General features: G+C 38.6%; 2 protein-coding genes across 4 annotated transcripts in view; one reads left to right on the top strand and one right to left on the bottom strand.

Moving 5' to 3' along the window:
* Positions 1-1614, top strand: part of st7 (suppression of tumorigenicity 7) — a 64527-nt gene extending 62913 nt beyond the window's left edge. For 2 of the 3 annotated variants that reach the window (XM_012959075.3, XM_012959076.2), the window contains exon 15: positions 1271-1614. In XM_012959075.3, coding sequence (XP_012814529.1) covers positions 1271-1366 — 96 coding nt within the window. In that variant the 3' untranslated portion in view covers positions 1367-1614. 3 annotated transcript variants of the gene reach the window in all.
* A 2420-nt stretch (positions 1615-4034) lies between these two features.
* Positions 4035-12276, bottom strand: part of wnt2 (Wnt family member 2) — a 28786-nt gene continuing 20544 nt past the window's right edge. Inside the window, exon 5 of the mRNA XM_012959950.2 lies at positions 4035-4421. Within this exon, the coding sequence (XP_012815404.1) occupies positions 4186-4421 (236 nt within the window). The 3' untranslated portion in view covers positions 4035-4185. The remainder of the gene's footprint in view (positions 4422-12276) is intronic.

The raw sequence follows: 12276 nt of genomic DNA on the forward strand, positions 1-12276 counted from the left end.
TTGGGGTTTTCCAGATGTTTTGTACAAAGGAAAGTGAAGAAGAATCTGTACACAGATATTAAATATATGTGGGGATATTCCTATGTGGTTATTTTACATATGTGGGAATTTACATCCATTTTTTTGCCCTGGTTTCATGTAAGCACCATAACTAATTTCATGGAGTAGACATATTGGTGATTTGTTTCAAAACTGTGATTTATATCATTCTACAGTGCTTAACAGTTTGTGGAACAAGAACATTAGTCATTTACAGACTAAGAAATGGACTTCTTTGTCCAGTTATTGTATGTTATGTATACTGGTGTTCTGGATAATGCCTGTGGTGGCTTGTGGCTGTAATGGCTCAGATACCTAGCTTGGCTGATGAATAGTTTAGGGCTGTGGCACTGATTGTGGATTCAATCAAAGAGTTGGTACCCACGCCTGATCGCTTTGCGTATTCTTGAATTGGCAGCAGCACAGGTCCAGCTGCTCATGTGTGCTCTGCTTTTAGATAGGATACAAATCATATACATTGGATTTTTCTAACAGATCTTTTGTTAAAATGACCCAGCACTCAGATTCTACATATAATGTATACACCAAGCTCACAATTTTGTGTACAGTTGTTGTTCCCTCCCATAATATTGACTTGGCTGCTCTGGTGTAAATGCACAGGCCCTTGCTGAACCACATGCTGATCCATCAGATTACTGTTATATGGTTAATCATATATAGAATTTTGCCAGTTGGATATTGCATAACATGGCAAATGTAAGGTTGCATTAGTCTGATGTCTAATTCGTGCTGACTTTTACAGAAAAACTTCTACCTTATGTAGGTCATGTTAAAGGACCAGTAACAAAAAAATTTAAAGGGATTTATATGTGTTTAAATATAATGTAGTGGTTAAAACAGGTGAAAAATCTGTTTACTATATTAGAAAGTCTAATATAGTTTCTTACCCTTTAAATGCCAGGCAGCATACAATCTAGGCCTAGGGCACTGGTATTATTGTACCACTGATAGACTCTACCTTTCCGAGTTTTCTTTTTATCTACACCAAGTGGGTGACTACACAGTGAATATAGTACTTATGCAGAGATAAACAGCGCTAAATGTATCAAAGCAAAGATTCTATCTGATTTTACACATACACCCATTTTTATTGAATTAATCTTTCATTATGTTGGACGCTGCATAAATCCCATAAAATATTGTGTAACTCGATACCTGGGCACTTTGCACATCTGAACTGACAACACATTTTTGTCTCATATCTTTGCAGTTCCTGAGTACCCTCTTTGCCCCTTTAAACTTTGTCATGGAGAAAGTGGAAAGCATCCTTCCTTCCAGTCTGTGGCACCAGCTCACCCGGATCTGAGACCCCCGCAGCACGGACATATTGCCATGACATGTTACCTGCCAACTTTTTGTTGACTAGAGTAAAGCATGATAAAAAGGGAAACCATTACCTGGAAATGAATGGACTGTATGTTCTCATATACAAACTGTTTTTGTTGTAAAAAGAAAAGAAGTTTGGTTTATTCTATTTTTCCTTCAGTAAAAAAACAAAAAAAAAAAAGAAGAAAAAGAAAAACAGATCTTCAGAATAAAATTTTGTGTATGGCAGCAGAAAACGTGGTGCTAGTTTGCTTTCTTAGTAGCAGTAAGTAGCATGCTCTCACATGCCAGGCAAGATGGTTATTTGCTACTCGTGTATTCCAGTCCAAGACTGCCAGCAAGAAAAACAAAACTGGACCTATGCTGTGGTGTATGTTCTCCATAAACTTGGAACAATGGAAATGTTGCTAGTGACTTGCCATATATACATTCTAGCTAGCTAGTCAGTTATTTTTTATAATTCATATAATGCACAAATGTATATCTAACCAGCAGCTGATTTAAAAAAGTGCCATGCACATAAATAAGAGGTACAGTTAATCGCTTGCTGGTGAAGTAACAATGGCTTTTGGTTTGAGCATCGGGCACACTAAAATAGCTTTGTAATGCCCACACTACAGCAGCCGTTAAACTTTAGTGCCCAGCCTTCTTCACAGCAGGTATCTGAAGGGTCACTGCACTTTATATGTATATGTGCTGTAAATTCATTTAAACGGTATCTGCACCCAACAACAGTTTTTGGATACTGAAAGAGGAATGTTGGATCACCAAGGTTGCTAACATTCTAACTCTTGCCTGTAATGTAGCCTTGCTATAAGGAGTGTGCCAATGCAATAGGAATTGTGCTCTCATTGAAACAAGACTGCACTAGTGTAGACAGGAATGAGAGGGATGCTCCACTCACTACTTACAAGGTAAGTGATAACTGTTGGTCGGACAGTTCCATTCCTCAACCATTAAGGGCTCTTCTGTATTTATTTGTGTGACTAAACTATGTATAAATAATGTTCTAGATCGGAAGGTAAGGTAAGTTGGTGATCCTTTTCTTAAAAAGCAGCATGATTGAGTGCATTTAGCTGTGTACCTTAATACTGCCAAATTCATCACTTGCAGAAAAAAATAATGAGCCCTATTTGGAATGTTTGAGTTTTCCCCAACTACAGAAAGAAACCTGGCAGGATAGCCCTGTCCCAAGTTCTGTTCTTGAATATTAAGAGGTGTGCAGCCGTGTTGGTACCTGCTCAGTTTCCGCTCCTCTCTGGGGATGATCAGAGCAAACTGCATGCTGCTGGTTGGTGATCACCATCAGAGAGCACTGGAAGTTGAGCGGGCAGTCATGGCAGGTGCTTACTCATTAGCACAAATCTGCTTTAAGAACAGTACAGAGCAGGGCTTCATTGCTGCAGTTAAGGAGTGTGCCAGTAGAGGGAAGTCCTACTTCAACTTTGAGTTTCATTCTCCTTTAATAGTTTCAGGCTGTTAAACAATATATTGAAGTGTGTGTATTGAGTTCATCAGCTTCTATCAGTTCAAGTACAGGTAATAAACTCTGAACACGACAAGATCACATACTGTACCCAAACAAACCTCATGCTGACATTCAGATATGAAGAACAGCAATTTCAACCCCCGCCATCTGTCACCAGGGAAAACTAAACTTGTGACAGATAAACATAGAAAAAGCCAATGGGAGTTTGAAAAAACCACCTAAACAAGCCAAAATCCCTTGGAGAGAATGTCCTATGAACAGATGTGCCTTAAGTCTATGCATGGCATCATGACATTGGGGTTACCAAGGTATGTCTTCTTAAGAATGCAATAAGGAATTTTGTTTTGTTTTTTCAAAATCAGACCTCTTTTGCACTAGTTGTGAGTTATTTGCAAAAAGTGTAAAGGAGCCAATATTTCTGTCCATGACTGCAAATGGAATTATGTAAGAGTAAAGGGAATCAGGTGTAGACTGTGTAAATATTTATTTTAATTGAATCAAAAAATCTGATTAAATGTATTTAAATAGAATAAAATCTCAGTTTGGAGTGTGGTCTTATTATAAATTGCTATGTCTGTTTATAACATATGGGTGTCTCCATGAGTTATTTTATAGGTGGACACATGATTGTGCCTGGACGCAACTCTATAGTTACAAAGGCAGTCTTACCGAGTTGCCTTCAGCAGAACTATTGACTAAGGAACGCTGCTGTAAATCTGTTAACTATCCTTCTGAAGGCAAGCTGCTAATTGTTAGAGCTTGCTCATACATCTTGCACTGCTTTGGGACTGTTCAGATAAGGCCTGTGGCACACACAATGCCGCCCTGCCCAGTGCTCTCTGGTTGAATTCAATGGTGCAGATGGTGGGGGATTGCTCACTGTAACTTGCCACATCACATACATTTGTTTTTCCAACTGCAGGTGTCATGGAGGAACCCATATGTAATGAACATACATAAAAAATAAACACACTTAACCGAGATTTTATTTTCATTTTCAAGTGCAAATTATTATTTATGCACAATTAGTATAAAGGCCACATGTTGCCTATCCCTACAGCTATAGGATGTAAATGCCACAACCTTACTAGGAAACATATTTGAGACACATACAGTAATAATTTACAACAGTAAATACAACACAATTCTGCAAAAGTAGTACTCACATCAATTATATCTTAATTTATTATAATTTAACAGCACATTTAATACAGTAAGTTGAGGACTTTCTATGTTCTTTGTGTCCCTGAAGTTGATTGGTTTCTTCACGTCTACTGTGGTTTGTTCAGCAGGAGGGGGAAAATCTTCAGTTAACTCATGTAATTTTCCTTCCAGATGACACCTTTGGGTGCTTTGCATGTGTGAATATCCACAGTTTCTATGCAGTCCTTGCACCGTACTGAGCAGCACCAGTGGAACTTGCACTCACATTTTGACATCTTGGTGATGCGAGCAGTGTCATACCCTCTACCACAGCACATGACCTCACAGCTGTCCATGCCACGGGAGGTCTGGTTGCAGATTCTTCCAGCTGTTCCAAGGGAACCTGCAATATTTTTTTTTTTTTTTTAGAAAAAAAACATCTTTTAACATGGGTATGGCAATAAACCATATGATATTTATTTACTGCTATAAACATTATCTTAATACAGGTATGGGACCCATTATCCAGAATGCTCGGGACCAAGGGTATTCCGGATAAGGGGTTTTTCCGTAATTTGGATCTCCATACATTAAATCTATTAAAAAATCAATGAAACATTAATTAAACCCAATAGGATTGTTTTGCATCCAATAAGGATTATTTATATCTTAGTTGGGATCAGTTACAAGGTTCTGTTTTATTAATACAGAGAAAAAGGAAATCCGTTTTAAAATTCTGAATTATTTGATTAAAATGGAGTCTATGGGAGACAGGCTTTCCGTAATTCGGAGCTTTCTGGATAATGGGTTTCCGGATAAGGGATCCCATACCTGTATGTGCTCTAAAAACACAAAGCAAATGTGGGGGATGTTTTTGAGCAAACGCAATGTACAAGTACTGGGCTTGTTCATTTTAACATAATGCTCACTGAAGGCTTTCTGTGGTTTGCCACAGGCAATGAGGTTCCCATAGGATATCATGAGAAGTCTTTGCTACCAGAGCCAGCCATCAGGTGCCCTTTGCCTGGGAAGATTTTGTGAAATAAAATATTTATTTACTCTCTGCATCCTTCCTAAATGCAGAACAACCTTAGGACAGTAAATATCCTTGCCTGCAAAGTTACAGCCAGTAAGTCTCCATATTTTTAATTACCATTCAGTGCACTGTGTGTAAGTGGTTACTGGCCATTTTCACGATGTTATCGCTGTACATGTCTATTAAAGCTAGGAGCAGCAGGACAGACAAGGATCCCATAGAATTGGAAGGATGTGCCTTGCCTGGGACAAGCAATCCAGCTCAGGCTTTCCCTACTGACATAGCTTGTAGTTGGGAAATACTATGTGCAGCATTGATGAGGCAGTGTCATTGCATCTATACTGTATAAGTTTACACAGAGCAGAACCGTATAGGGGTTTCTTTATTGAAATGTGATTGCTGTTTGATTCACATATGCATGGTCCCTAAACTCTATTATTTATAATTATTAAATTCTTCTTCCAAATATTTTTTTTTTCCTCCGCATCTGCGAAGCAAGAAGACAGACTTTTCTATTTTGTGTTAATTCTCCAGCTTGTGTTTAGCTGCCATATACATACCTAAATGAACACCCAGGCATCAAACATACACAGTACACATCTTCCCCACTCAACAGCGCCTTCAGCCTAACAACTCCGTAACTATGGGACCTGCTCTGAACATCTGGAATGTCTTATGAATACAACATTGGGCTTACTTGCCTTCCTCACTCATTTATTAGCACCAAATAAAGAATCCATTTAAGAAGAACACACACATTAACATTCTCAGGCAGAAAATTATTTAGTCCTCTCCAGCATTGTGTATAAAAACATTTTTTTTTTATAGCATTCATCTGTGGTATCAGTTTCTGTAATAATGCTGATCCATACCCTGAGGGTTCCATGCAATATCAGAACCTCACAAGTCTTAAAGGAAAACTATACCCCAAACAATGTAGGTCTCTATAAAAATATATTGCATAAACAAGCCCATATGTAAAACCCTGCTTCATCTAAATAAATCATTTCATAAAAATATACTTTTTAGTAGTATGTGCTATTGGGTACTCCTAAACAGAAAATTGCCATTTAAGAATTAAGGGCTGCTTCCTGGGATCATAGTGCACAGTGCACACAAACAAACCAAGGCACAAATACATGCTAGGTCACATCAGCCAATTAATGGACAGAGTTCTGCCTTGTACTCCCACACTACTTCCTGTTACAGTAAAAGCTGCGTTATTTCCTGTCATGTAAACTAAAAATGCTGATACTATACTTTCCTACATAAATACAAAACAGGGCTTATTACAGCTAAGATAGCCACAAAGTATATTTTTAAGTACAGGACCTATCACTGGATGAAAGCAGCACTTCCCTGCATAGAGCAGGCCTCCCTCCTCCTGTGCCCCTACTCATTCTCTAACTTGCACATCATTCAGACTTGCCAGTAAGGGAGCCAGCCCTGTACTTACTGTCTGCCCTATGGCAAGTTCTAAGGGGGGGGGGGGGGTATGCTTGTGAGGTGGTGTAGAGCAGGCATGCCCCAGACACAAGTACTCAGTGAATGATCACTAAGGGGCACATTTGTGTACTTGCAGCTGTGTCAGGGGCATTGGGAAATCTCCCCTATGATCTTTTAATGTAACAGAAATCTATACAGCACTTTGAAATGAGGCACTGGAAGAATATAGGTCTAAATGTTGAGGGTGGTTTTCCTGTTAAGTTGGACAAGTTAGTGAGCGAAAAATGAAGAAAACTAAGTTAACAGGAGTCCCCTACCAACTTGGTTTTTAGAAGCTAAAAATAAAAAGTTAGATGTACCATAATTAATTATGTAAAGTAAAACCACCTTCATATTTAATCACACGTGAATAACAGGCTGCCTTCTTAGACTTATGTAAAGTGTAAAATGATGTACAGCCAGACTCAGTTTAAGGGGCACCATGGACTTGTCTGTGACAGTTAGAAACATCCCATTTTTCCATCTAACGTTGTTTAATAAATTTATAACACGGGTAAGAGTTTGATCCTACATTTGTCTGGATATATAGTATAGGATAAATAAACACTTGGGTTTTAACATTCCCCTCTAAATACAGTCTGACAGCTAACTTTGCTGGAGTCTCATCCAGTGATATACACTCAGCGATCACATCATTGCTCTCCTTGCCTGCTACTCGGAAGGGCATGTTGTGCGTGACGCAGGCTGCTAGACATCAATAACAGGCCCGGCTCAAAGTCAGAAAGTGACTCATTGCACAAAAAAGATAAATTGAGGGAGGCCTTCATCTAAAATCCAGTGAGCAACCAGAGGGGAGGAAAATGGAGAATATATTAAATGGGGGGGATTAAGTTTTTGTCCATTAAATGCTCTTCCTTCACATCATTACATTTGCTTTTAGAGATTCAACACCTTCTGGATTCTGCCAAATTATTTATACTGGAAAATTACACAAGTGTTAAGTGCTTTCAGATTGAAGATTATGGAAGTAGTTTGTGAAAGGTACTTGAGGAGGTGAAATTTTATATCTGTCTTGGGATAGCATACAGTTAATAAACTAAGTGTCCTTTAAATATGTGTAAAATCTATTTAGTGAACACAAAGCATTTCTCCAAGTTGGTCTTATCAACAATTTCCCATAGTGACACTCATAAATGTTTGGTGGGTGCAGGTAGGACTCACAATGTAGCCTCCATTTATCATTACTACAGATATCTGTAAACAGAGAGTCCTACAAAGCTGCAAGGGGTACAATGCCTTCAGCCAACAGATGGTACGTTTGTGACAAACTGAATCCTATGGGGCAATTGCACAAGCAGGTATAACAGGAGTGACTGTGATTTGGGAATTAAGAGTTTTCGATGCTCACACAGGCCAGCAAAGTGTGGCTGTCGCTTGTCTACTTTAGTCTTGGCCAACTGCACTGATGCTGTGAGTAAATCCGTGACTGCTGCGCCTTTAACCTGTACCACTAATTATTGTAACTGCGAGAGGCAACTAAAGGGGAACAGTTAGAGTCTGCTTTAAATGTACCGAAAGGAAAATGCAGATGGTATGCAAAGTTTATATGGAACAACCATAAGTCAAAGGGACTTTAATAGAGACAGGACTAGGAAGTGTCGGGGGATGGCAGCAGCAGTAGAAAGGGATGTGGATCATTTAAGCATCTGCCAGATCATATGTAGCCTGTTACATCATTTTAATGCCATAATGTGCTGCCCCTAAGGTAAAGCACTGCTTGGGGTATTGCTACACAGCAGCTTATTTATAGAAAATATAGTAGTGTTACTGTAGCAAACACACAACTTTAACCAGTGCAGGGCAACAGTGCATTATATTTTAAAGGAATACTGCCATGGCAAAACATGTTTTTTTCAAAATGCATCAGTTCATATTTTTAATTTCCCAGGGTGCCACAGCCATGTGAACTGTGCTCTTCTAATAAACTTTAGACGCACTTTACTGCTGAGCTGCAAGTTGGAGTGATATCATCGCCCTCCCAGCAGCCAATCAGCAGAACAGTGGGAAGGTAGCAAGATAGCAGCTCCCAGTAGATATCAGAATAGCACTTAATAGTAAGAAATCCAGCTTCAGGACTCCTCCAGTTACATGGGAATAGGAGAAACAATAGGTTACCTGAAAGCAGTTCTAATGTGTAGCACTGGCTCCTTCTGAAAGCTCAGACTCAGGCACAATGCACTGAGATGGCGCCTACACACCAATATTACAGATAAATAAATATACATTTTTTGGTTAAAGAATAACATTGTATATAGTAAAGTGAATTATTTGCTATGTAAACAGTGTAATTTGAAATAAAAACTACAACAGAATGCTTTTAAGTACAGAGTACTTTAAAACAGAAGTCACTGATGCTGAAAATGGATATATTTTCACCACTGCTGCAACCAATAAACAAATGGCTTTAACTAATCTTCTGCAAGTTGAATAATGAAAGTAAATGTAGCATTTTATGCTAGTTGCCTCACAAGTAAATTTCTGGCGACTTTGGAAAAGTGAAGCGACGTGTATACCATCCCACTTGCGATTTAAATTCTTGCTGGTGGGATGGCATGTCGGGGAGATTAGTCACCCGCAATAGTCAAGATTTATCGTGGGCAACTAATCTCCCCGTGTGCCACTGCCCTTATGGTACTTTTGTATCACATCCTTAAATGACCTATTATAAAAATATAAAAGCACCCTGCAGGCAGGACATGGCTACTGATTAGAGTGCTGCATAATAATAACAAAGGAAGGCATTGCAGGGGTAAGTCAGTATGGTTTAACATTGGGTGCCCCATTTTCAGGTTACATAAGAACAGAAAGCACTAAGGGTGAAGACACACAGAGCTACTAGTAGCAGCTACTTGTCACGGCTACAAGAATAAACAATGCTGATCATTTACTGATAATTCTCTATGTGTGTTTTAGCAGAGGCAATTCTCATTATTGTCTATGGCAGGGTATTTTCTGGCATTTAGTAGCCTGACATTTAGTTTCTACTTAATAGCTCCATGCATCTTCACCCTAAAAAGCCCCCCCATATTATTGCCCTTAAATAGTACTTCTGTTACTATTAGGCAAAGCAAATCTTATTAGATACTATAATTCAAAGAAAAGAGATAATGTGATTATCTAACTTTGTTCTTTTTCCAACAGGGCTACAGAATTTGGGCAAGAGGATGCACAATAAAGTATATATGTGCGTGCGTGTGTGTGTATATATATACATATATATATGTATAGCAAGACAATGAGCCGCACACACAGGGACTTAGTTAGAAAACAAAAAATTTTTTAATGAAAACGATCCAACGTTTCGAGCACCAACTGTGCTCTTCCTCAGGGAAAAACCACAGTTGGTGCTCGAAATGTTAGATCGTTTTCATTAAAAAAAAATTTTGTTTTCTAACTAAGTCCCTGTGTGTGCGGCTCATTGTCTTGCTATATACATGGTTTTTGCAAGCACCCGGGGCATTTGATTACTATTAGGGTGTGCTCTGTTCTTTTCTGTATATATATATTTATATATATATATATATATACACAGTGGTGTGAAAAACTATTTGCCCCCTTCCTGATTTCTTATTCTTTTGCATGTTTGTCACACTTAAATGTTTCTGCTCATCCAAAACCGTTAACTATTAGTCAAAGATAACATAATTGAACACAAAATGCAGTTTTTAAATGAAGGTTTACGTTATTAAGGGAGAAAAAAAACTCCAAATCTACATGGCCCTGTGTGAAAAAGTGATTGCCCCCCTTGTTAAAAAATAACTTAACTGTGGTTTATCACACCTGAGTTCAATTTCTGTAGTCACCCCCAGGCCTGATTACTGCCACACCTGTTTCAATCAAGAAATCACTTAAATAGGAGCTACCTGACACAGAGAAGTAGCCCAAAAGCACCTCAAAAGCTAGACATCATGCCAACATCCAAAGAAATTCAGGAACAAATGAGAACAAAAGTAATTGAGATCTATCAGTCTGGTAAAGGTTATAAAGCCATTTCTAAAGCTTTGGGACTCCAGCGAACCACAGTGAGAGCCATTATCCACAAATGGCAAAAACATGGAACAGTGGTGAACCTTCCCAGGAGTGGCCGGCCGACCAAAATTACCCCAAGAGCACAGAGACAACTCATCCGAGAGGCCACAAAAGACCCCAGGACAACATCTAAAGAATTGCAGGCCTCACTTGCCTCAATTAAGGTCAGTGTTCACGACTCCACCATAAGAAAGAGACTGGGCAAAAACGGCCTGCATGGCAGATTTCCAAGGCGCAAACTACTTTTAAGCAAAAAGAACATTAAGGCTCGTCTCAATTTTGCTAAAAAACATCTCAATGATTGCCAAGACTTTTGGGAAAATACCTTGTGGACCGACGAGACAAAAGTTGAACTTTTTGGAAGGTGCGTGTCCCGTTACATCTGGCGTAAAAGTAACACAGCATTTCAGAAAAAGAACATCATACCAACATTAAAATATGGTGGTGGTAGTGTGATGGTCTGGGGTTGTTTTGCTGCTTCAGGACCTGGAAGGCTTGCTGTGATAGATGGAACCATGAATTCTACTGTCTACCAAAAAATCCTGAAGGAGAATGTCCGGCCATCTGTTCGTCAACTCAAGCTGAAGCGATCTTGGGTGCTGCAGCAGGACAATGACCCAAAACACACCAGCAAATCCACCTCTGAATGGCTGAAGAAAAACAAAATGAAGACTTTGGAGTGGCCTAGTCAAAGTCCTGACCTGAATCCTATTGAGATGTTGTGGCATGACCTTAAAAAAGCGGTTCATGCTAGAAAACCCTCAAATAAAGCTGAATTACAACAATTCTGCAAAGATGAGTGGGCCAAAATTACTCCAGAGCGCTGTAAAAGACTCGTTGCAAGTTATCGCAAACGCTTGATTGCAGTTATTGCTGCTAAGGGTGGCCCAACCAGTTATTAGGTTCAAGGGGCAATTACTTTTTCACACAGGGCCATGTAGGTTTGGATTTTTTTTCTCCCTAAATAATAAAAACCCTCATTTAAAAACTGCATTTTGTGTTTACTTGTGTTATCTTTGACTAATAGTTAAATGTGTTTGATGATCAGAAACATTTTGTGTGACAAACATGCAAAAGAATAAGAAATCAGGAAGGGGGCAAATAGTTTTTCACACCACTGTATATATATATATATATATATATATAGGCTGTTCATGTATTTTTCAATATATAATTGATTGTTTGCAATAGATCCGGTGTTGCTGGTCTTTTCTTCAATATATATATATATATATATATATATATATATATATATACACACACACACAGTACATACACATGCTCTTTTAGGCTAGTTTCCATATTTTCTTAACTGACCTTTTGAGTTACAGTGCAAATGGCAGTGTCTGCTTTACGATTTAGCGAAGTCACATTTGGATTATCTCAGATTAATTTTACAGCTAAAAAAAGTGGTGAGAACTGTATTTCTGCTGCCTCTGAGTTTGCTAATAAATATTTCACAGGGTATATTATTAAAATCGCCCAGCAGAATACACAGGAAATGAGAAGTAGGCTAGCCTGGAAAGAAATAGTGAATAGAATACAATAAGGGTGAAGCAATGCTTTGGAATACTGCAGAGACTGACAAATGCTCAGGATTCAGTAACTGTGAGAAGATTTAGGACCAGGGCATTAAATAACTCCTTGATTTATCATGACACTCTAAATAATAAAGTTACTCAGTCAT

The sequence above is a fragment of the Xenopus tropicalis genome, chromosome 3 (genome assembly GCF_000004195.4).
Source record: "Xenopus tropicalis strain Nigerian chromosome 3, UCB_Xtro_10.0, whole genome shotgun sequence".
Taxonomy (NCBI): domain Eukaryota; kingdom Metazoa; phylum Chordata; class Amphibia; order Anura; family Pipidae; genus Xenopus; species Xenopus tropicalis.